General features: G+C 31.6%; 7 protein-coding genes across 7 annotated transcripts; 3 read left to right on the top strand and 4 right to left on the bottom strand.

Annotated features, from left to right (window-relative positions):
- Positions 1–533: 533 nt before the first annotated feature.
- Positions 534–2,133, top strand: RPA49 (DNA-directed RNA polymerase I subunit RPA49; the record flags this gene model as incomplete). Its single annotated transcript, XM_020194940.1, has 1 exon — positions 534–2,133. One exon carries the CDS (start codon positions 534–536, stop codon positions 1,794–1,796), a length of 1,263 nt encoding a protein of 420 aa, XP_020046466.1. The 3' UTR covers positions 1,797–2,133.
- Positions 2,134–2,406: 273 nt separating this feature from the next.
- SQT1 (Sqt1p) lies at positions 2,407–3,657 on the bottom strand (the record flags this gene model as incomplete). Its single annotated transcript, XM_020191900.1, has 1 exon — positions 2,407–3,657. One exon carries the CDS (start codon positions 3,655–3,657, stop codon positions 2,407–2,409), a length of 1,251 nt encoding a protein of 416 aa, XP_020046465.1.
- Positions 3,658–4,005: 348 nt separating this feature from the next.
- On the bottom strand, positions 4,006–7,671 carry UBP15 (ubiquitin-specific protease UBP15; the record flags this gene model as incomplete). The annotated part of the gene is made up of 4 exons (XM_020189503.2): positions 4,006–4,938; positions 4,993–5,112; positions 5,218–5,628; positions 5,671–7,671. Coding segments are annotated over 4 exons (3,465 nt in total), but the record flags the coding sequence as incomplete, so codon positions are not given.
- A 1,475-nt stretch (positions 7,672–9,146) lies between these two features.
- ASCRUDRAFT_36485 (Sodium/hydrogen exchanger) lies at positions 9,147–10,475 on the top strand (the record flags this gene model as incomplete). The annotated part of the gene is made up of 1 exon (XM_020190694.1): positions 9,147–10,475. One exon carries the CDS (start codon positions 9,147–9,149, stop codon positions 10,473–10,475), a length of 1,329 nt encoding a protein of 442 aa, XP_020046463.1.
- An 817-nt stretch (positions 10,476–11,292) lies between these two features.
- On the top strand, positions 11,293–11,733 carry ASCRUDRAFT_71189 (uncharacterized protein; the record flags this gene model as incomplete). Its single annotated transcript, XM_020191899.1, has 1 exon — positions 11,293–11,733. The coding sequence occupies one exon, from the start codon at positions 11,293–11,295 to the stop codon at positions 11,731–11,733; it is 441 nt and encodes a 146-aa protein (XP_020046462.1).
- Positions 11,734–13,128: 1,395 nt separating this feature from the next.
- On the bottom strand, positions 13,129–16,542 carry KAP120 (karyopherin KAP120; the record flags this gene model as incomplete). The annotated part of the gene is made up of 2 exons (XM_020190681.1): positions 13,129–13,964; positions 14,043–16,542. 2 exons carry the CDS (start codon positions 16,540–16,542, stop codon positions 13,129–13,131), a joined length of 3,336 nt encoding a protein of 1,111 aa, XP_020046461.1.
- A 521-nt stretch (positions 16,543–17,063) lies between these two features.
- ASCRUDRAFT_71187 (Zn(II)2Cys6 transcription factor domain-containing protein) lies at positions 17,064–21,752 on the bottom strand (the record flags this gene model as incomplete). Its single annotated transcript, XM_020191898.1, has 1 exon — positions 17,064–21,752. The coding sequence occupies one exon, from the start codon at positions 21,750–21,752 to the stop codon at positions 17,064–17,066; it is 4,689 nt and encodes a 1,562-aa protein (XP_020046460.1).
- Between the last annotated feature and the right edge of the window lie 4,175 nt (positions 21,753–25,927).

Raw genomic sequence — 25,927 nt, 5'->3', positions numbered from 1 at the left:
TTTTGAGATACAATGAACTGGCATCTGGCATAGGAGACTGCAAATTCCTTGACAAGTAGCGGATAAGAAATGTAAAGAAGGATGTTTGTTGAATTAATGGTGAAGAGTGTAACACCAATTGAATTTAAACAAAATAATATTCACATAGGTCCTTTTTTAGTCATTAACACTGGTAACTAAACCGACTTTCCAACTTTTGGAAGGCACGAACTGGTTTTAAATGTAAAACAAAGAGAGTGTCTAAGCCTAGAGGCAACAAATACAAATGGATCGCTATTATTACTACCATTAGCATTAGGGTTGATTGAAGATTGTGGATTAAAAGTTAAGATTAAAAGAATTATAAACCACACTTTTTGAAATGAAACCGCCTGGATGGATGCTCTACCTTCTGCAATACCCTGACCCAAAAATATGGTCTCAAAAACCTAATCCTAACGTATATCACGTGCATTTTTATTTTTTTTAACTTTTTTTTCAATATGCCAAATTTTTCATTCAATCTTTCAAATTGATAAAGAATTGAAACTAACATGGTTGTATTAAAAAAGGAAAAGGCTGTTGCCTTCAACCAAAAGAATTTGGAGGTTTCTAAATATGTATCTCAACCTTCCTTAGTTATAGGCAGTTTTTTTAATGGGTTTGAAGGCAATCAACAGAATAATTTTAAGTTATATAAATCAAAGGCATCAACTTATGACCCAAATATACTTTATGGAGAAAATGATCAATTAGAATTTATATCAGCTCAATCAGACGATCCAAACAATTATTGCGTTGCAGTTTATGATCCTTCAACTCAAAAAGTGGAATTGTACAATCAAATTCCAGTAGAATTAATGAGTATTGTCTCTAAAAAGCGAAAAAGATCTAAAATCCAGGAAATTAAACAACTTGATGTCAAGTATTCAGAACAAAAGAGCAGTCTCGGTCGTTCTTTTGGTTCAAAAAAGGCAAAAAAGGCAATCAATGATATTCAAAGAAATCGTATTGATACGGACGCCTTACAGGACATGGAGGTCGATATCATTGACAACGTTAAATTGTCCACCTTTGATGTTCCCACAAGAGATGGTCTTAAAAAATCAATTTCAGAATCAAATAGACCTATTCCTCCATATGACATTAATGCCACCATCGTTGATGATGCCTTCCCAATTTCCGGCTTAATAGACAAAAAAGAATGGAACATAATCAGACTTGCTCCAATTTTCCAAGAAAAAGATGCTAAAAAAAGACTTGAATTATTTCCTTTTAGCGATTCATTATATCTTAAAGAACATGTAATGAAATACAATAATCCTGACAATGAGTTGGATGTTAAAAAGATGAAATTACTATATTTCACGTCACTTTTACTAGGAACATATGCATTCAAAAAAAATTTATCAAAAAAATCGCAGCTACTCGAACTACTCAAAAACCCCGCCGAAGTATTTGTTGAAACTATTCTCGATAAATTCACAATCTCAAGACCAAGTCAATTTGGTAAATCCAAAGACAGAAGTTTCACCATAGATCCCAGCCATGAGGACAAGCTATTATGTTTCATTTTGGTTTTGATTATGCATATTGACAATTTCTCCATTCTCGTTGCTCCTTTGGCTCAAGAATTGTCGCTTAAACCATCAAGAATGATAATTTTATTGAGAGCTGTAGGTTGTCTAGTTAGAAATGCTACCCAGACTCAAATCGAAGCATTTGACGTTAAAATAACAGCAAAAGACCAAGTTGCCACATTGAAGGTGCCTCTCAAGCTCCCTGATTTAGTAAGAAGTGGAAGAAGACAACGATAAACTGTGCAGAATGAGTCTTCAATCTCTACTTAACTTTGCAATTCTGTAGATTCGATAATACTCTCTTCGTCCTCACAACCATTCCTCATCTTCAGAGATCCACCACAGAAGAGTTGAGACCTAAATTTCTTTGGAGAGGGTAACAGTTGGGTTTTTCTGATATAATTTAAAAAATTCAGCTCTTCTTTTCTTCTACTCTTTTTATATCACTTAGCTCATATGTGGTTTAGCAACTTGTTTATAATGGTATATAGTTAATATATGCTGTTTTTCACATTTCCATTTTTTTTTACACTTCTATTCTTGTTTCAAATGTATTGTTTTATGATTTTGGCCTTTGGCCCCACCCAATGCTATTAAAGCCTTCTCGTTAATCGCTTTTCTACGATTAAGGAGAACACTTCGCATTGGAAGAACAAAACTTATGAAGGACTCCACCCTGATTGATTATCTTTTTACTTCAATTTTAGGACTAAATCACCTTTCAACATTGCAACCAATTACGTGTATTGTTTTTCTTAATAGAATTGATTTTGTTATAAACTCCAATTTAAAAAGAAAAAAGATTATCTGAAAACAGGGTCTTACTCGAATTCAATTATAAAACTACTTATTTATTCAAGTTGAAAACCAATGAGACACCTTCATCCCCAGCCGTTATGAGCTTGTTGCCTTTGTCTTGAACACAGAAATCCAAGATACCCAAATTATGACCCACACCAACAAATTCTTCTTTGCCTGTTAAAACATTCCATTTATATATTCTACCATTCATACATGAGCCAATAAGAAAATTTTCATCTTTTATGAATTCCAATTTAGTAATTGCATCTTCTAATTTAACGCTCTTTCTTATCCTCCAGCTTTTACTGTCATAAAAGGTCAAATCTCCAGAAACTAATCCAACTGCTAATAACGTAGAATTTTCCACACTGCACCAGGCCAAAGCCTCTACTGAAGAGTCATAAATATCATCGCTTTCTTTCAAATCTATTGCTTTTATTGTGTTCAATATTTTGATTGTCTCATAATTCAAGATTGCAATAACACCATCTCTACTTCCAACCGCAACAATCTTGCTATTATCTAAAGCAGAAATTGTCACCCAAGAATGGTTATCTGATGATTTGAAATCATTACTGGTTAATTTGAAAATCGGCTCAGAGGTGTAACAATTCCAAAACACGATACTTGAATCTTCAGAACAAGTTATTAAAAGTAATGAATCTATATCATCAACATCGACAAATTTTCCAGATGTACACTCAATTGAATGATTAAACCCTGAAAAGACTTGCTCAACATTATCATTTTCAATAGAATAACACCAAACTGATCCATCAATACCACCAAACGCAAAAAAATTCTGAACTGGATGCACTTCGATCCAACTTATTTCACTAATTTCATTAATTTCTGCTATTTTTCTCCATTGTTGATATTTTTTAAACGCTTTATGAACTAAAACTTTCCCGGTCATATCTCCGGTAATAATATATGATCCATCTTTTGTAAAACCACCAGCAATTACTGATTCAGTATGTCCTTTAAGTTCTGTTATAAGTTTTGGAGGCTGCGAATTTGATGTCCACATAAAAGCTGTATTATCAGCTCCACCAGAAACAACAATGGGTAAAAATGGATGACTTATCACTTTGAACACTGAATCTTGATGTTTATCAAAATAAGCCCAGGAATTGTTAGACATGTCTATTTCGATAATATCATCATTTCCTTGAAGTTCTTCATCACCTTCATCTTCATCCATAGGTTCGGCTTCATCAGAAACATTCCCTATCTCCTCATCGATTTCATTTGGATTGATAAAAGTATCCTTTCCACCATCATCTTTTCTCTCCATCTCGATAATTATGTTTATAGAATCAAATTGACCAATTTTTCAATTGAGTTTCACAATCAATTACTAATCTGATTCAATCTTACAAATATTGAACATAAAAAATTTCAATCAAAAATATATTTACCATCCGCGTGTTTTTTTGAGACCATTTAAATGGGCCGACTAAAAGTAAGTTAAATAAAATTTAATAAAATAGAAGAAAAAAAAATAAAAGGAAAACCTTGCAAAGAGTTTAAATAGTTAAAAATATTTCAGCTAAAGAAAAATCAAGCAAAAACAAAATTTAGAAAGAAAAAAAATTTGGACTATTTCAAAATTTAACAAATAAACAAACATGAAAATATAAAATCAGTTTTTAATAAAAATTGCACCACCTCCATAATTTTGATTGTGTGTTGAACGATTTGGATGATCAAGAAATAAACTATCCCCTGGTTGCATCAATTCATAAGCATTAAAATTAGAATCTTCGTCATCAAAATAACGAATATCCATGTTATTTTGACTTATCAAACCAATCTTTATTTTATTAAATTCTTTTTGTCCCAAAGATAACCGTTCCTGGAACCTGGTTTTAAATTCTTTAACTGTTTCATCTTTATATACACCGAAAAAGAATGGAATTCCATGTGTTTTAGAAGGGTCTTTTTGAAACTGAAATACAGGTAAAAAGTGTATTTTTTCTAATTCCTTCTTCAACTTTTCATCTGCTGTCTCCGGATTGCAGTTCAAGTACCTAGCATCATTCTTTAAAGGACTGGCATAAACTATAAAATCATCAGGGATTATTTGAATCTTATCAGTTGATTTAAAGTAATTAAATAGTTTATTTTCGTCATTGGAAATCCAACATAAAATAGTCTCCTTAACAGAATCATCGAAATTTAATTTGTGCTGTAATTTATCAAACAAAGCAGAAACCCCGGCATCTTTTGGTACTAAAAACTCAAATAAATGTTCATGCATTATTCCTGACGGAATCCAGGAAACTTTGATTGTTTTCATGTTTTCTAACTCATCCAATGTGATACTCAATATTTCATATTCAAACTGCAATGTCAAAGCAGCTCTGTAATTTTTAGTATTTACAATATGACCAATAGTATTGTGAGATCGCAATGCAATTCTTGAATCCCCATGTATCAAGAAAATTCTCAAATATTCTGGTACAACTCCCAATTTTTCACTTAATGCCTTAACCATTTCATCATAAGTAGTTGTAGTTGTGCACCAAAAGTGAAAATCTTTAGAATTAGATAGTGTATCATTATTTGCGTCTAGCTCTTCACCTTTGGAATTTTTATCATCCATTCCCTCACCATTATTTACAATAACATAATCATCATTTTCGAAATTGACGATAGGTTTGAAAACAATTTGAAGCCTAGTTGCGAGGAACCTGTAGTACATTTTTGGATTTTCACAATGAGGAATAATAGATTCATACTGTTTTTCCTGATCATTTTCATTGCTATTTGATACAGATTTCAAAAACTCTGCTGTGTTTTTTTCAAATTCCTTATTTAATTCTTGTAATTTTTTATTTGTGTCAGGATCAACTTGAACAGATGATTCTGTAAAGCAAATTATATCACCGTTTGATAACTCATTTTCTGAAAATGATTTCTCAATATCTATTTCATCAATGTTTGTTGGTTTGATTTCTTCATAAAAATCCAACAATGTACCTTCAGGATAGCCAATAAATTTATTCAAAATATATTTTAAATTTGATATAGGCTCAGATCTCGACATTATAATATCCCCAAAACCTATAATTTTTTGATTGATCTTGTCAAAATATTTAATAAAAATGCAAATTTCACTTGATAAAGAGTTTATTGTTGGAAAATTAAAAATTTGGTTTTGATTCTTATCCACGTTTTCGCCGTTTTCATTTAGAATCACTTTGTAAAAAAATTTGTCTAATTTTTCAAAAATAAAAGGTAAAGTTTTGTAATTTTTAAATACCTTTGGAATCAAATCAACTCCTTTTTCATCAATATACCTAACAATAGATCTCAAGTCTCTTCTAAGATCTTCGCAATATAATAAAAATTCCCCATTTTTTCTCGTAGCAAGTTTTGAGTAAATTTCGTGAATCGTTGAAGATGACACCTTAGTATTATCTATTTCAGCCACGGCAACTTTGACAGGACAATCCGGTCTGATGGTGTAATTTTTGCGATAGACTATAGCCCATAATCTCAAGAACTTACGAGCAACATTTTCATCATAATTCAAACTTTTAAAAATAGTCTTATAAACATCATCCCATTTGGTTGTTTTCAACATTTTTATGACTTTTGGAGAAGATTTTTGGTCATAAAGGGAGTGACTATAGTATTTATCGTATTGATTTGCAGCTAAATCAAAACCTTCATAATTATTAAAAATTCTTGGAGTGAATAAACTAATACTTAAACAGAGACGCATTTCTTCTTGTTCTTTAATTTTCCTTAATTTTTCTTCTTTTTCTCGTTTAACGGTTTCAATAATGTGTTTGGGGACGTTGTCATCAGTGACTTCTTCTAATATTTCGCTAGACAAGTCTTTTCTAATATAAACAAGCATATAAGCACTAGTGTGAGTTTTAGTTTGATATTCGAGAAAATCAGATCGACTGAAAGTTGAAGTGATTGAATTATCAAGCAAATCACAACCAAAATTATCTTCAAATACTTCTTTGTGAGTGACTTTCCATACTTTATCATCATCGAATCTATACCAGTCACCGTCTTTTGTTGGTCTAATCATTGTGTAATAATGACCAGAGGAGATATCACCTTGGTGAATTAAAACACCGTATAAATCATAATTCCAGTCTTCTTTCAAGGTTTCTTTATTATCTTGATTTAAATAGGGAGATAAATCAATTGTATCGGGAAATTCATAGCGGTCGTTGATTTTCATTAAGGTATCATAATTGAAGTCGTATTCAAATCTCTTTAATTGTAGATGTAAGACTGGAGGAAAGTTTTCAAAAACAACCCCCTTTTTAGCATCTTGCAAGCCATAGCCAAAGGCGTCATATTGATTTTCACCTTCCAATAATTCGACTTCGATGTAGTTTTTAAACGATTCGATTAAACCCTTCATTGATTTGACGTTTAATTGGATATCCCAAAAATCTTCGATTCTTGAAGATTCATAATTAACATTGATACATTTTATGTAGCTTTTCATTTTGCCAACAAAAATGTTGTTTAGGCCACCTTCGACATTTGTTAATTTCATCTTTGATTCTAATCTATCCATGAGAATTCTATTTAGTTCTTGAACGTCATGTTGGGTGAAAGCAGCACCGGTGTCCCAACCGAAAGATCTTGTCAAGTCTGAGGTATCAACGGCATCGTCGGATATTTGCAATTGGTAAAAGACCCTTTGTAGGGCTAGGGTTACGCTGTTGTCATCCTTTGATGGGATTTGGTAGACCAATTTTCTGAAACTTTTAGTAAAGAAGTAGGATTGAATTAAGGAATTTAGATAGCAAGTTGCACCTTGATTTTTCAAACCTACAAAACCAGTTTCCTTTTTTGAGTTGTAATTGACAAAGTTGTGCCATAATACACCAGTTTTGTCTTTAAGGACCTTGACGAAAACTGTGATATTTAGATTATTTGATTTTTGAGATAGAAAGCCTTCGTTGAAACCTTGTACTTTTGATAGTGATTTCAAGTCGATGAAATTTGAAAAGCCCCAGTCAGTTTCGTCTTTATAAAAACGGTGGTGAGAGTGATTAAAGAATTTTATCATTGGATTTTCAGGGTTCCAAATTAGTAAACCAAATTGGGCACAAACGTACCAATCTGGGTCAATTAGATCGTCTGAATTGGAAGAATAGGAATTGATTGAATCTTTTGATTCGTTGGAGTTTGTAATTTTTTTTTTAGTTTCAGGTAAGGGTTGTAGGTATAGAGATATATAATTGTTGTTGTTTGTGTTTCCTTTTGGGAAAAGAAGGATGTCCCAATTGTAGCCACCACATCTATATACGGGGGAGACTAATTTGTTGGGTGCATTATTTTGGGTATTATTATTGCTATTGTTATTATTATTATTATTGTTGTTATTATTATTATTATTATTATTAATATTATTATTATTATTATTATTATTGTTTGAGTTATCTGGGTTATAAAAGTTTTTGATTTCCCAAGTAAAATGCTTTTTTTCAATGTAGTCATAATCAGGGACATCTTTAATTTGGTTCATCCAAAAATTAAAATCAGTCGCGGGAGCTATATTTTTCTTTTGCTGGGGAGTGAGATTTTGATTTTTATGATTGTGGTTTTTGGCATTGTGAATATTATTGTTGGGAGTAGGATTATTGGCAGCATTGTTTTTGGAGGTATTTTTGGAGACGTTTTTGGAGACATTTTTAGGGATACTTTTGGAGCAGCTTTTGGGATTGGATATATTGTCAACATTATTAATATGGGTGATATCGTTTAGATGAGAGTTGTCGTTGGTAGAATTGTTTGAGGATGAGTTAGGGTTGGTATTGCCAGGACCTTGAATTGGGTGAATGGAGGCATCAATTGTGTTGAGATCGTTATCAATGTCGTCCATGTTATCTAGATCATCGATGTTGTTGATATCGCCAAGAGGAACATCATCATCATAATCATCATCATCATTATCATCATCATCATCGTCGTCGTCATCGTCGTCGTCAATGACTTCAACATCAGCATCGATCTCCATTGAGGTTGGATCCCCTGGATCTGGTATTACCTCCATATCGACATACTGATCGTTGATGGAATTAACAGGATTCTTAATGGAAAGGTTGTTATTTGGAGCCATTGTCGAAATATAGGATGGTGGCAGAGATGCGCAAATTAGGGGTATAAATAGAGACCCAGGTAGAAGTGAAGAAGAAGGAGCTGATCAAGTGTAAGAGCATCACTGTGGGACTTTGCTTGTGGCCCTGATTCGTAAGCGTCGGCCGAGGCGCGGAAGAGCATTCGCCACAGATGCACGTGTGATTATGTAAACACAATGGGCACCATCTCAATGGCTTTTCTGACAGCGCTTTTAGATTACCCGGTTTATGCATGATGGCGCTCTTCATGCATACATACGTAGCGCACCACAACAGCGGTTCTGCCTCCACCAGCTGCATATTCCCGGCACTGTCTGCATCAATCCGTCCCAGCGGCCAGAAACAAGTTGCGAGAAAAAGCTGGGTCTGTTTTTTTGGCTTGCTGCTTCTCGTTTTTACTGAAGTTTTCTCTTGCTCACTTGAGTCTTCTCTTGTTATTGGTGTTGTCAGCAAGCTGTTATTTTCTTGCGCTGTTTCCTTCGTTTTCTCGTTGTTAGCTCGATTTCTTTCTGTTCCGCCATTTTGCTTCTGCTTTATCGGCATTTTTCCGCGTGTCAAATCCAAACAGAGCTTCGTTATATTACATATTTTGATGCACCCAGAGAGACACTACTCCATCTCTTATTTCATATCCCCTTATTTCACAATAGCTCTACTCGAAATGGCTATCGATACCTCGTCTGTCGCTGGAATAATATCTGGTAGAAACCCAATTGCTTATGAGTCCTCCAACCCAATCACCATATTTCTTTTCCAGTCCATTTTGATTATCAGTTTATGCTACTTAATCCATATCCCATTGAAATTTTTGAAACAGCCCAAGGTTATCGCTGAAGTCTTGACTGGTATCATACTAGGTCCAACTGTTCTAGGCAACATCCCTAATTTCTCGTCGAATGTCTTTCCCAGTGATTCCATACCTGGCTTAACTCTAGTCGCCAACTTTGGCTTGATCCTCTTTTTGTTCCTTATAGGTCTAGAAATCGACTTGAATTTCATCAAAAACAATCTCAAAATCGCTTTGACTGTTGGAATAATCAACATGGCCATCCCCTTTGGCTTTGGCTGCATCATCTCAATTGGCTTATACAACGAATACCATACGTCTCAAAATGACAACGAGACTGACTTCTCAACATACCTCGTCTTTATTGCTGTTGCGATGTGCATCACTGCTTTTCCAGTCTTAGCGAGGATTCTATCCGAACTAAATCTAATCACTGACAAAATTGGTGTCATCGTCCTAGCTGCTGGCATTACAAACGACATCTTTGGTTGGGTTTTACTAGCTCTCAGCATCACCCTCGCCAATGCTGACAACGCAATCACTACTGTATATATCCTACTCGTCGCCTTTGGCTGGATGCTATTCATTTTGTTCCCTGTAAAATACCTAATCCGCTGGGCTTTCATCAAAAAAACAAATGAAATCAACAATGGCCCTTCAACCTACGCCATCTCAATTATGATTGTACTAGTCTACATCTCCTCCTTTTTCACTGATATCATCGGCGTACATCCAATATTCGGCGCCTTTTTAGTTGGCTTGATAATCCCAAGAGACAACAACTATGTCGAAAAACTAATTGTTAAAATCGACGACTTGACTCAAACTGCTATCATCCCTCTTTACTTCACTCTAGCCGGTTTAAAGACTGACCTAACCTCTTTAAACTCTGCCAAAGACTGGGGCTATATCGTGGCCATCATTGCAATCGCCATGATAACAAAAATCCTAGGTGGCTTTCTCGGTTCCATTTTGTTCAGACTATCCAAAAGAGAATCGCTCACTGTTGGCGTCCTTATGTCTTGCAAGGGTATCGTAGAAATTGTTGTTTTAACAACTGGTTTAAACGCTGGCATTATCTCAGAAAAGGTCTTTTCAATGTTCATTGTAATGGCGCTAATCTGCACCTTTCTAACCACTCCTCTAACTCTATGGGTCTATCCAACTAGCCATAGAGAAAAAATCCAACCACATATAACCTAACAAAAACAAAAATTACTCGACACCATTTCAATTTGGTTTCAACCTGACTTAACCTTCACTTCTTCTCCTATATTTTTCACTTTTTAATCATATTCTTTTTCGTTTGTTTCGGTCTTTCTTTTCTTATAGAACAAATTGTTTTTGTTAATCTCGTTTATTCCTTTTTTTTTACTCGAATTACTTCACACTTCTATTCATTTTAATGGCTTTAGTCCTACTGACATCAACAACAACATCTCTACAAGAATAATCTCGTTTTTCTATTGACATATCACGTGACATTGCATACAAACTCTTATCTCTTCTACTAACCACCTCAACAGAAAATTCCACTTTCAAAGTGGTATTCCATTTAGAAGAATATCTCCAATTCGTAGAAACGAAACAAAATAATAATCTTATTCACTTCAACTCAATTCAGCTCATCAGCTCAACAATTCAACAACTCACTAACTTGACTATGGAAACATCAACACATTTATTCTTGTTGGGCGGGCTTAACGATATTCAATTTGATATATAACTTTTCTATTTGACTTGGATTAATCAGAAATTCAATTGTCGAAAGAGGGAAATTATTTACATTATTAATCCCATGAATAAAAAAACAAAGAAACAAAAAAAAAATCAATTAAAATTCAATTGTTCACTGATATTCACCAATATTCACTAATAATGACCAGTATCCCTTTTAATTCTCTAATAATCAAGTTTTATTATAAATACATTGAGAATTTTCTCCCTTTTTATCGTGGCTAATTAGTATTCTTCAAATTAATACCTACATTTCTAGTATCACATCTACTAATAATCAAAAATGGTTTCAATTGAACTTAATAACTTGACTTATGAAATTCAATTCATTGAATCTGATTCAAAAACATTTCCAAATGATTACGCAAAATTATCGTTGAAAATTATCGACAAATCAAAGAAAAATGTCACAAAATTCTTCAACCCTCAAGACTATTTTGTCGAGCTTGAAATCTTGGATAACCCAGAACAAACAGATTCTTACTTGAAAACCAAAGATGCTCCTGCTGTTTTAACTGAAACCGAAAATGAAAACTATTTTGTATTTGATTTCACAAAATTTTCTTTTGAAAAATTAAATCAAAAAATTTCCTTAAAATTTAAACTATTCGAAAAGAATAGAACTTCTATTATCACTCAAATAACTAAATTGTTTTTCAACGTTGCTGAATCAAAAGAAATTACTTCTCTTACCACCAAAGAATTTATCACCAAAAGTATTTGATATTGGTCCGAACACTTGGGTCCTTATTTTTTTTCTTATCGAACTCGTCTTATTTTAACTTGATCGTTTTCATTGACATTAAACATCCTTTATATAGTTTTTATATTATATTTTTCTTTGTGCTTTTTTATTCATTTAATTCATTATTGTCTGCTTGAATTCGTGGCCTATTATATAATGCTAAGGTTTGCTAAATACACAATCACTAACCACTCTCTGATGTAAGCTCTCACTCTTTCCTAATCAGTAATTCCATACAATCTCCAGGCCTGGAACTATAGCAAGTTCGTAAATTCTTATATAATACTAGAGTACCCCAAAGATTAAAAGGATTCAGATAACTAAAAACCTGTCCCTGGTTACCATTTCATTTGCTTTGTTGATTTATATCTTGCACCAGAATGGACTCAGCTTCCTTTTCAACTTTATCCTCAAATCCATTTTCCAAGTTTTCAGAAGTTAAAAACTGGAAGAAACACCAATATCATAGAAGCGCCGGTGTATTTCATCAAGATGGCGTGCTGTTTCAGCTGAATCAATAACAACATTATTCAATTGGCTACGAGAGCTGCTTCTGGTGGTTTTGTAATCATGATAAAACAAACCAAAGTTGCATTTAGTTTGGGAGATATATAACTCTGGAATTATCTAAGAAAATGGCATTGGGGAAATGTACAGGTATACTGCTGTTGAAATTTTAATAATCAATTTACTGGGTTTAAGCAGTTTCATTTCTCTGTTCTACTATTTGCTTTTTCTTATTTTTGACATTACAAACTGTTGGTGCAATTATGAGGTGGATTTTTCGCTTCATCTATTCAATATAAAGTTTTGATATTTTTCTGACTGTTCAAGATTACCACAATGGCAGCCAGCAGAAACAACTACTGAGGGAAGTGGTGTAAAAGATGCTTTTATTGAGTGATGGTTTGTGATTTGGACCAGCAAACCCAAGAGTTTGAATTGTATAATATATGGCTATTGTTTATCTATTCCTCTGATAAATTGATTTAGAATTGTACAAAGTAGCAACAAATTTGATACCATGATTTTGGTTGGATGAATACAAAATGGCACATTCAAGATTCTAAACGAGATGGTAATTAATATTTGAAAAGCAAAGTGATAGGTGATTGATTTTATTAAATACTGGTTGTTTTGTTTTTAAATGATGTTAATATTTCATAAAAAGGGTTATTAAGAATATTATTACTAAATTGACTGAGTTTTTAATAATTTGGTTAATTTAGTTTCATGTTTTTTTTCAAATGGTTTCTGTGAATAGAAAAAAATTAGGTGGTTGTTGAATAAAGCTAGGCTAGGATTGTACTAAATGCTATTAGGATCTATTAAAGAAAAGAATTTTGAATTCAGGTTATATTTTCACTTTTCAGATCAATGAATCAACATTTGTAACTCCTCTAAAACCGTAGTGTCCACATGGTTAATTAGCTTGGCATACTCATCAACTCCTACTTTAGCTTCAATTTCATTCAAGATATTTTTTATGAACACCTTTATTGGAATCTTATGAATTGGATCATTTTCAACCAACAACGACTCATATCTAATAAATTCAGAATTTTTCGGTAACGAGTTATCCAAAATTAAGTCCAAATTATCTAATAAATGGTACTCTTCATAATTGAAATGCTTTTTGCTATAGTATCTTTCACAATCCCCATTGGAATTTTCAGATATCTCTTCTAAATATCTTGCCCAGAAATTAAAAGTCAAATCAACATTTTTTTCAGTAAAAATTATAGAACTGAGATTTTGATAAGTGAGAATCATTGAACCATAGTTATTTTCAACACTGTTGTTATTGATATAGTTAGTTGGAATTCTTAAAAGCGAGCTAATTCCAATTAAAACAACTTTTTTGTTTCGATAGTTATCCAGATAAATATATTGATAATTGTCCATCCATAATTGAATTAGTTTATTAAACTCATCTAAATTCAAAACTTTAAATAGAATTCCATCGTCAATATAAATAATTCTTGCTAGTATTATGAACATCTTACCAAGATAGATAGGTGATTGATTTTCTTCCAACAAAAATCTTAGTATTGCACTAATTAATCCACTACTAATTAAATTTTCAATAATTAATTTATTTTCATTGTTGTTATCATTTATTTTATATACTTTCAAGAAGAATATATCTAAAATTGATACAATTATTTCCAATATTTCATCTTTAACATTAAATAAATAATTTTCAAAAACTGTGAATATTTTACTCAATAAGTTATCATTGTTGCTAAAATTTCCAAATCTATTTGTACTATTGATATCATTGCTACTTAAAAGTAGATTTAAATTTCCATCAATTTTATAAAAGATATCTAAAGGTAAAATGATAATATAACTTCTAATTATTGCTAACATTAATAACAAATTTTCTGTGAAATTCAATACCCCTTCAAAGACAAGTGGGATCATTTTAATAAGTTCTTCATCAAATACTTCATGGTTGATTTCATTATTGATAATATCGGGATAGTATTTCAAGATAGTCTCGAATAATTCAAATCCATCGTCCATTAAATAATTAGTTTGACAACTTAATTTGATTAACGGCAAGGAGATTGAAAATGAGTTTTTGGAATTATTAATTGAAATAATTGAGAATTTTAGTAGTCTAATCAATGAATTTTTTAAAATATCAATATTATTTATATTTGAGTAATCCCAATACTTTGGTATAAAATTTAGAATAATTTCATTTAAAATAAAAGTTGAATCAAGATTTGGAATATTTTTTTCAATTATCAACGATAAGGTATTTAAAATATATAAATTAGTTTCAATATTTTTGAATTCATTTGAACTAAGAATATTGATAATTTTTTTTAAAAAGTCAATCGAATATTCTTTAAATTGAAATTTATAGTCATTGAATTTTTTGTCATTTAAAATACAGTTCAAAGTTTGAATTGTAGTCAATTTCATAACTTTATCATTAACTGAGTTATCTAGTAAACAAAGATTTAAAATTTGAAAGATATTTAAAGCGTTATTGTTTGAGAGTTTTCTTAAATGAGTAAACCAACTACCGAGAATTAAAATGATTCTTCTTTTGAGAATTTTGATTTCTATAAATTTGTTATTGGAAATAATTGGCAATAGGATATTGATTACAATGTCCTTAAAGTCGATGTAGTCGATTAAAATGGTTGATGATAATTGTAATAAAGTTAATATTGAGTCCTTTTCAAGAACTAAATCGAGCATTGTAGTATTGGAATTGTTATTAAGATTAAAAGATAGTAAAAGGTTATTATTTGAATTAAAATAATTTAAAATTAAGGGAGTTAATAATTGTTTAAAGTTATAAATTAAATCGATAAAGAAATTTTCAACGCAAGGTTTAATTTGGAATTCCCAATTAAAAGATATTTGTTGGTTGACGAAATATTCCGGGTTGTTTTGCCAATTTTTTAGGTCATTTATAGATAATTTGAAATAATTATAAATAATCAAATTAAATATATTAACAATCAAGTCATCAGTGAAGAATTGACCAATTAAGATATGTATTGCCAAATCAATTTCATCTTTTTGATTGACTTGGTTAATGACTAAGCTCGTTGAAGAAGAATTTGTTGACGAGTCATTTAGTAATGATTTCTTTGATTGCGAGGCTAATTTTCTATGGATAAAGGCCAATAATCTTTTTAGACTTAGGATTGATTTAATTGCAATAATTTCCCAAAAGTTGTTAGGTGATTCATCGACATCAAAATCATCAGTATTATTGTTATTGTTGTTGTTGTTATTATTATCAATTAAGTTAATTATTTGGGATGATTTATCCTTTAGAATGTTTAGTATAGTTATTAAAATATTAATTGAGTTTGGAAATAAGATGAAGGCAGTTGGGTTTCTAAGTATTAAATTATGGTATAATTTAATGTAGCATTTGATGAACTTTGAAATCAATTCATTTAATTCGAAATCATTTGGGTTATTTATGTTGATTGAGTTGTAATCCAAGTTTAAAGTTAATAGGGATTGCAAGTGGTTTAAAGAGTTATTGAAAAATTCTATAATTAGCTGGTCTTTATTCGGATGTGGCAACGTATCAACGATAATTCTTCTCAAGATTTTCAAGTTAATGTAGTTGGATTTAAGTAGTAGCAAAAAACTTTGATTTTGGCTTTGGCTTTGGTTTTGGTTGAATAATTGGAACCATTTATTGAATAGACTGAAATAAGATTTGATTAGGATTGGAGTGATTATTTGAATTTTTACAGCTAAAGTTGGTTTTATTAAGCCAATCTTTACGGAATTTAAGATTTTGATTATTTGATTTAAAACGATTAGAATGTTGTAAAATTGGTATTGGTTATTGACGTTATTTTCGACGTCATTTAAGGATGTTATTAGGATATCTTGAATTTTGTTAAATAAATCGGGCCAATTTTTAGGAAATTCGTATCTTGAGATTTTTGAAATAGAATAACTTAAATTTAATAAGAATAGATTTGACTGGTTTGAGTTCAAGTTATTGAATAGTCTCGATTTGATGATCTTTTTTTCATTGGGAGGAATGGAATTAATGCTTGAAGTTTTCCAGTATTTCTCAACACCATTTTTGAATTCGATTATGCTCAACGATTTGATATTTTGGGGGAGAGTAGAATTCAAGAAAATGTCCTGCAAAGAAGAATAAAACCCTGGGGTGATTCTCCAGGTGGCCAATTGATTTTCGGATAACTTGACAGTGGCGTCTCTGCTGGAGCCTGAAACGATGGTTAAGATTCTGATGAGATTATCAGCATTCAATGGAAGGTGTTCCATCTGGAAAATTGGTTAGGGGTGTAGAGACTTTGGTTAAGCACCGAAATGGAGGGGCAGAAAAACAAGCAAAAGCAGTATTTATGGAAGAATCTCGCAGTAAAGTCGCCAGTACCAACAGCGCAGCATCAGGGAACAGCAGCAAAAGCGTCTTCTGAAAAAAACAGAATAGGAGAGTTCAAGAGAAAGAGCTCCAGCAAAGTGATAATAAACTGAAGAGAACTGAATTAAAATGGATCAGAACGAGTTAAAACGACGAGGGCCGGGCCGAGGTCACGCCTAAAAGGGGTTGTCCGTCTCCGGCCGCTGCTGCTTCTGCTTCCTCTTTCTGTGCTGTTTCTGCTGCCTGCCAACAAAGACACAAAACGTTTCTCAACAGATCTCGCGTTAAAACAAACATCTCAAACACAGCTACTGTAGCTAGAAAGCAGTCACAGACCATGGTCAAGTATAAAATTACAGACCCAGTACAAAGCTGGTACACAATTACAAATAATACAACGTCTATACTCTCATCATGGCTTTTATTCTTTTGAAGAACTGTTCCTGATGAGCTCTTTTGCAATTATCGACTCCTGAGTCCTTTGTACCCAATTGATGATCTCATAGTCAACAAATTGAAGTTTATTCAACTCGTCGTCGATATTATTCAAGTTGAAGTTACAGTTGAGATCATCCACAACATCCTCTTCAATTTTTTTGAACTTTTTAGCAATTTCCTTTCTAAACTTGCTGGTGTTTTGATCACTTTCTTTACTGCGACCAAAGAATCGTTTGGAAAAGTTACTGCAACTTTCTTCAATTCCATTCTGGCTGGATTTCCCAGTCTCATAAGCACTTTCATACTTATCATTCCTATTTTCTTTTTCTTCTCTTCTCCTTTCTTCTTCTTCTTCATCTTCATCTTCATCATCTTCTGGTAATGCCATCAAATCCGGAAAATACACATCCGATGTTTCATAAAAGGTACTAGACTTGTATCGATTATAATAACTTCTAACAAATTGTCGAAAATTAACAACTGGCGTATTATTGTTTTCTTTTTCGTATTTTTTCCCTTTTTTATTTTTCTTATTCTTTCCGTTTTTGCTGTTTTTGTTGCCATTGTTATCATAGTTACTCTTTCCGTTAATACTACTATTAAAATTACCGTCATTGTTATTTTTATTATTTAATATAATATTATTGATTTTATTACTAGACCACTCATCTTCACTATTCGAATCTCTGTCGCTATCATTTCCTTTTTTTTCTTTGTTTTTTTTAATTTTCTTTTTGTTTTCCAGCAATATTATCTTGTTCAATCTTTCAAAATTAATATTCGATTTGATATTAGATTCTTTAAACATTTCCTCAGAAAATTTAAATATAGCAATCTTATCAATATAATGATTTTCCAACATCTTTTGTAACAACTCGCCTTGATTGTCGTACAAATAATTATCATTGCATTCATGTACAATAGATGGGAAAAAATCAGCAAATGGCACAATTCCATCTTCTGTTATAGTATAATCCGTTGCTGCCAAATAATCATCAAACGTTTCTATCGATCTTAATCGATTTCTTCCATACATCCTCCTTAAAAAATCCTTCAACAATCTTTTATTATAAATATTGGCATCTTGAAACTCATCCAACGCAAATCTTGTCATTCGAATCCCCTTTTCCCTGGCCACTTTTTGAACCATTTCCTCTTTCTTATCTGCCTCGATAAAATGTAAATAGCACTTAGATGATATCCCATTATTTCGAAATTCACACATCTGATGCTCGGTTAATTCATCGGTTATCTTTCTTGATAAATATCTTCTTTCATCTCCCAAACATTTATTCAAATCTTCAATCGTCTGAACTTCTTTGTTAATAATCTTCTTCTTAATATTCAAGTCGCCTAAAAATGGATCAATGAGGTCAATTTGACACGCTGATAACTTATTTCTGGCTTGGAAAAACGATAAAATCCTTAAACAATAAATTAAATGTAATCGAAAATTATTAATTTGTGGAATTGTAAATTCTAAATCATTATTAATCCTTGCTATACTATCATACGTTGGATTTGTGTATTCTTCAATCGTTGTGAAAAATTTTAAAAATCCTTTAAATTGCCCAACAATTTTTTTATGATCAATAAATGTTGTAGCGGGTGAATAAAATGGAGACAAATATAAATACCTGGTTTCAGGAAATATAGAATCTAACACATTACAAAGTGCTGGCCAATAAGCATAAAATAGCATCTCAATAATATCACTTATTTTGTTTGATGGTGGAAAAACACTTAACGATTCACTTGGAAATATTTGAAACCATTTATTCAAAATAGTATAATAAACAACTGTTGGCAATTCAATAACATACCCTTTTTTCTTAATTAAACAGCATTCATAAACAAAATAAAGAAATCGAATTAGTTCATCGATTAACATTGAAAATTGTAATTTTTTTTTCAAATCTTTTAAAAATCCAACAAAATTTTTAAATTCTAGTATCTCCAATGTGATTTCTTTTAATATTGAAAAATTGTATGTTGGAATGTAAATACTTTTACTAAATGTAATAAAAGCAGAATTAAAAACGTCAAACATAACGTTTGGATATGCTCTTAATGTTGAAAATATATTCGGTATATATTTGTCAAAACTTCCATTAAGTTTTTCAAAATGAAGCATATTTTTTAATCGGTCGGAAAATTTTGGCAAATTTAGTGTATTTTTATCTCTTTTATCATATTGTTTATATCGAATCAATATACTAATTAATCCTGTTGAATAAGTGAAACTATATCGATGTTTTATACTCAACGCTTCAAAAAAATCTTTAACATTATCAAAATTCAAAGCAGTTGAATGTAAATCAGTTAGATTCCCTGTTAAACTTGAATTACAAATAACTTTGTAGTTGATTGAATGAGAGATTGCAATTAATTTGCGCAAATAACTTTGAGTAGCTTTATCGTTTTTCAATAATTCAAAAGAGGAGTCAATTGTTGAATTCAAATATTTATTACAAAAATTTGAAACAACAAAGACAGAATCCGATAAATTGTTTTGAATTTTTTCTAATTTTCGAACATTTCGATTAGTTGGTGAAATGCCTCTTTCGCCTGTTAAAGAATTTATTATCAACTCTAAAGTTGTTTCTTTATTTTTAATTCGAGAAAGTAAAAATTCGGAAGCTAAAGAAATGACAACCTCAAAGAGACCTGAATCGGTATCAGAATAACTTTCAATAGAATTGAAAAAAAAGTCTTCTTTAAAATAACAGTACATGATTTTTAAACAATCAATATCTGTAAATTTTTTGGGTTTCACAGGATCTGCAATTATTCCCTTGAGCATCATTGTTGTATTTGGATAGTTTTTATGGTTGTTATGCTGGATGACTTTGAAAGAGGTTTTAGTAGTTTGAGAATACTGAATAGGCGTGCCTGAAATTTTCACTTTAGCCTTTTTCAAGGGATTTTTTTTATTTTTGATATTGTAAGGTCTGGTTGCCCTGGAATTGATATTATTTGTTATGTTTTCATTAATGATTGGGTTTTCATTATCTATTTGATTATTGCTATGAGTAATATTGTTTTTATTAAGATTTTGTTCATTAGGGATGGGATGGAGGCTCTTTGGGTGGATGGAATTAGTTAAAGAAGAAAAAACGTATTGGTCTTGTCTTTGTAAAGATGAGCTAGAAGGCAGCATGGTAGTTTTATTTGTAAAAGACTGCTTAATTTGAGAGGAATTGTTGTGAAGCATTGGTTGATTTATATTCGTAGGAATTGAATTTTCATTGATGAATTTTTGAGTATTGGCGCTTCGATTATTTGTGTTTATTGTATTGTAGTTGGGATTGTTATTGGTGTTTTGACTAAGAAAAGAATTCAGAAATGCATCAAAGTCAATTTCTGGTGCATTTTGTATATTTTCTATAACATTAAAGAAGGATTGAGCATCAGAATAGTCGTCTTTATTTGATTTAGGGATGTTTTTTGTATTTGTGGGTATATTGATAGGAATGTTTTGAGCATTTTCATTTTGAAATCCGATGATTTGTTCTTGAATGTTACTCATGATGGTGGAATCGTCAATGTTGGTATCGATCATGTCAAAGTCTTTGTCCAGGTTGATAGAATTTGAGGAATTTATTGAATTTATGGAGTTGGTGTCATTTATTGGGTTGATGTAGTTATAATTGTCATTAATTGGAGGATTTTTCGGCAAATAAGAGTATTTATTTTGGGTTAATTCGATATTATCGGATATATAAGGTTTATTGGTGATTTTGTTCAATTGAGGTTTATTCGAGGTTAAATAAGAACAAGGAGAGTAAATTTTTCTGGAGGAAGGATTGTTACGAGAAGAAGAGAAGGAGGGGGAAAGGTCTTGGGAGTTGATTTCTATTTTTCGCCTTTTGTGATAAGATGAGAAATCTGGGTGAGTTGAAGGAGAAGAAGGAGAAGGAAAAGATAATAGAGAAGAAGAATAGGAGGGATTTTGAAGTAAGGAATATTCTTTTTGGGATTCTAGAAGAAATGTTTTTTTGTAATTTTTGCAATTATGACATTCAGGCAAATTTTTATCGCATTTAATTTTTTTTTGTTTGCATTGGTCACAGCTTTTTGATTTATGAGAATGAAAGTTTTTGAAAATGGGGTTTTGAAGGGTGGGATTTGTGTTATTGATGTGGTTTTTGTTTGAGGAGAGCAAAGCAGGAGATGAATATTGATTTTGATTTTGAATTGAGTTGTTAATTTTGTTGGTGTTAGAGCGAGGTTTTTTGTAGAGAATGTTTTGGGTATTGTTGTTGTTGCTGTTGTTGTTGTTGTTTATGTCATTGGGAATATTGGGAATATTGGGAATATTGGGAATATTGGGAATATTGGGAATATTGGGAATATTGGGAATACTGGAGTGATTTATGTTGATATTGTTGGTGATATTGTTGTTGATAGGGTGAGGGTTCTGAGCATTGATACCTATTTGAACAAAATTACCTCTTGTGTCGAAGGAGGTTGAGGATGAAAGAGCAGAGGTGGGTTGGATTGAGTTTGAGGAGTTTGAGACAGAGGGAGATTTGAAGAAAAACTGTGTCTGTGGGTTGAAGGTGTTGATAGTGTTGATGTATCTGTTGGGGTTTGCACCATTGATATTGTTGATATTGACGTTGTTGGTGTTTTGGTTGAAGTTTTGATTGAAGTTTTGGTTGAAATTCATTTTGGATGGATGAGAGCAGTTCCTGAGTAGTGCTAAAAGAAAATCGAAAAGAATCTAGGTGAGCAGAAAGAAAGAAATTATAAAAAAGAGCAAGCGATGTGAGATAAGATACGGTATGGTGTGGTATAATATTGTATAATATTGTATAATATTGTATAATATTGTATAATATAGTGTAATGAGGTATAATATAATAGAATAAGTAGAGAAAGCGAGCAGATAAAGGAAGCCAAAAACTCAAAGTAAAATTGGCAAAATTTGGTGAAATCAGCAGAAAAAGAGTGTTTAGGTTCAGCAAAGAGTTCTAAAAGTTTTGAAAGTTTTATGTTTTGTAGTTGTAAGAGATTTAAAGGGTTTATGAGTTAAAAGATTCAAAGGTTCAAGTTGATCCAGTGAACAAACAGAACTAGGTTAAGGAGTGGGAGATAAGTGGAAGAATAAATAAGAAAACACAGAGGGTTTGGACTAAATGTGAGCATGTATTGCGATGTTGAATTGACCAGGCTCGCGAGAGGAAGCAGAGGTGTCTTTGGAGAGTAAAGCTTAGTCTTTAGAGTTGCAGAGGCAGCAGAAGCAGAGGCAGCAGAAGCAGCAACAAGAGAGGTGGAGGAGCTCAGGAAGATTGGTAAGGGCTAAGGTTTGCAACTTTTCTGGTTCTGAGACCCAGCACAGAGTGTTTCCAGTTTCCTGTTTACAGTGTTGCGATAGTCTAGCGACTGATTGTTCCTATGACTTAACTTTTAGTGAAAGAGCAGAAGACAATTCCAGTGGGAGACAGCTGGAGGTTGGCTCGATTGGCTTTGATCTACGTAGATCTACTTTAACTCAGCTGAAAAGAAAGGCCAACGCTGGAACGAGGTGCTGTGTCTTTGGAATTGAAACAAGAGATTCGTAAATTGCCACTGGAGCTGGCATCTGGTCCTCGAAGAGCTGGAGAGAATGCAGTGCTTGTTCAATGGGCTCAGCTGGCAACAACCTATTGACTGCTGCTGTTGCTGTTGTTGTTGCTGCTGCTGCTGCTGTTTTGCAACAGCAAGTTGGTGCCTCTGGTTTGAGTTGGCTAGACTGGCTGCAAATGGTTGAAATCAAGTTGAAATAATCTGAAATAATCTGAAATTTATTACAGTCCAGATCAGCGCAAGAAAGCTGAGGAATTCCAACAATCCAGAGACATCTGTTTGAGATATTATCTATCTTTGCTGGATATGGATTAACTTGTTTGTTCGAAAGACTAATGTTGTTTCACTATGTTTATCCATATCGTCCTTCTTATCCTTATTCTCTCTATTCTCCTTATTTTGTCTTGGATTTCATTCTCAAGCTCTTTTGCTGATGCTTTTCTTCCTTTCTTTTCTGTTTTGCGTGCCACTTTTGACGAATTTTACATTAGAAACTATCGTTTTGTTTGGTTCAATTCAAATGAAAAAAAATAACAACTACAATCATATAAGGAAAAGATTTATATTTCAATTAATTTTTAAAGAAATTCAGAGAAGTTCAGTAAAACTCAATAAAATTCTTTAGAATATTTTGAATTTTACTGAATTTTTACTGAATTTTTATAAAACTTAGCGAAATCATAAATTGCACTTCCCAACTTACAAGTTTACTGCTGTTCAAATTTACAAAAATATTGAAAGACATACTTGCTTTTGACTTTTGGCTTTTGAATTTTAGAATTTGAAAGTTTCCTGCTAGTAAAACAATTTAAAAAAAAAGACAAAAGAAAAAACACAATCTAAATTAAATCACTGCTTTCACTCATTTTTCATATCCTTATCCTTATCAAATTCAATTCAATTCAATTCAATTCAATTTAATTTTAATTTTAATTTAATTTTAATTTAATTTTAATTTTAATTTTAATTTTAATTTCTATTGATTCTTCAAATAATTTACACTGCAATGTCATTAAGTTTGTTCCAAAACTATATCCAATTGTTAATATCCATTCCAAAAGAAAAACATCATGAAAAAACAACAACAATAACCACACATCACCCTTTATTGTCTTTTTATCGCCTATATTTAATTGCAAATATGCACCACTACTCGAAATCTCATATCGCTCCTCGATCACTAGACATGGCACCCTCCAAACTCGCCAATAAATCATAAATCATAAATCATAAATACCAAATGCTAAATAATACTTGATGAATAAATCTGATCAGCCAGCACTTTTCCAATCTAATAATCTTGCATTCTATTATATTCAATTAATACGCGCTGTTCTCAATAATACTGTGATAATACTGTGATAATACTGCGATAATACTGCGATAATAATGTGATAATGTGATAATATTTGAAAAATATCAAAGTATCATCACAGAAAACTAAAAAAAATCAAAAACTAAAAAAATTAAAAAAATAGAAAATTAGAAAATTAAAATGATACATATCGTGCCTTTTCTGATTATTGATATCACTAAAGTTATAGGTCAAATGCTTTTGATATTAGTTAATTTTTCCTTAATGTTTTACAATGTTTTATAATGTTCTATAATGTTTTAATGTTTTTTAATTTTCTGTAAACATATCAGCAAAAATTGGCAATAATTGGCAAATTTTAATCATTTACTGATTATTTCCATCTTATCACTGGGTTTGTGATTTGTGACCAAATATATCTACAATACATCCACTATTATTAACATTACGAGCATTATTACCACTGTCAACACTAGCTCGCAATCCTTACCATCAATGCTTTTAGTCGCTGTAAAATCATCCAGTATTCATTTTTATTCAGTCATCTGGTTCAACTTGTTTCATTTTGTCAATTTCTAATCATCTCAATCTGATCAAAAGTAATCAAAAACATTTGAATTTATTATTTAGCAAAAGAAACATCTTTCTTTCGCCATTTGTCTTTTATCTTTTGGCTTTTGGCTTTCTGAAAACAGTAAACTTTTTGATTACAAAGCATTGAGTTCGAAAGCAAAGTTACGTGTAACTCTCTTTGCTTATTTAGCTTGTTGAGCTTGCTCACTTAGCTTGCTTTTAGTGGAAACACCTCTCTACTCTATAATTGGGCTCCATTCATTCTGCAATCTACAAATACAGTATGAAATTTATCCAATCCACTTTCTAAAACTTTGAGAGAAAGTGAACTGGCTCATTTAATTGACTCACTGCCTGTTCAATAACTCAGCTGAATATCTGAATAACCTAACAAATTATTCTTGAAAATTGCTGCTATTGTACACATTTTTGTATTTTCCTTGTAGCAGATCCTTTACGTTTTTTAATTTTTATTATTAATTGGGACTTTCTGTTTGGCAAAATACACAAAAAAAGTAACAAGGCAAGAAACGTTTAGGGAATTGGTTTAATACCAATAAAGTCACATTCTTTGTATTTCGATATCAAAAGATGAGGAGGAAATTTTGAATTTCCCATTAATGTTTTCAATTTAATTTCTTTTTCTTTTCTTCCCTTTCACTCGAATTTGTTTAAATTCTACTTGTCTTTTTCTTTTTCTTTTTCTCTTTCTTTTTTATCAAATATAATAGATCCTATTGAAATTAATTTCACATATTTTGTATTATAGTTTACAATATAATATATTGAAATATTATGTGAACAGCCTACTCAGCTCCACCTAATTTTTGGATCGCCTACATGTTTATTATTAGCAATTAATAATTTTACAACTCCAGTAAATAAGAGTCCTTTTGTTCAATCCGAATTAAAAGGGTAAAAAAAATACAAGTTATTTTAGTCCTAATTCACATCAATCCACTAATGGTATATTTACGTATTTAAAATTTGATCACAAAATTCATGTAAGCAAGTCCAGATTATTCAAATAATCAAGCAAGAGGGATTTTAGAAAACTTGGTAATTTGGTAAATTGCCCCAACCATTAAATCAATTAGCTGAAAAATTCCAATGAAATTACTATCGAAAAAAGTAATAAAATAAGGAACCAAAAACAATCCTAAAAACCCGAAAACATAATTCATCAACTGGAAACGAAATCTGATTTGGCAAATCAATCAGCAGCAACATTAATAAATTCTTAACATAAAACTGCTTCCTATGTTTCAAGCCAATAAACACCCAACAGGGAAATCAGAACAAATATTCGCTACCATAAATTCCGAACAAATGATCAGCAACAAAACGATTTACCACCAAAATAGCTGCTCTTGTCTTTTGTCTCCTGT

The sequence above is a fragment of the Ascoidea rubescens genome (genome assembly GCF_001661345.1).
Source record: "Ascoidea rubescens DSM 1968 unplaced genomic scaffold ASCRUscaffold_9, whole genome shotgun sequence".
NCBI classification, from domain to species: Eukaryota; Fungi; Ascomycota; class Saccharomycetes; order Ascoideales; family Ascoideaceae; genus Ascoidea; species Ascoidea rubescens.
The sequence above is the reverse complement of the archived record's forward strand: the minus strand, read 5'-3'. Positions and strand labels throughout refer to the sequence as shown.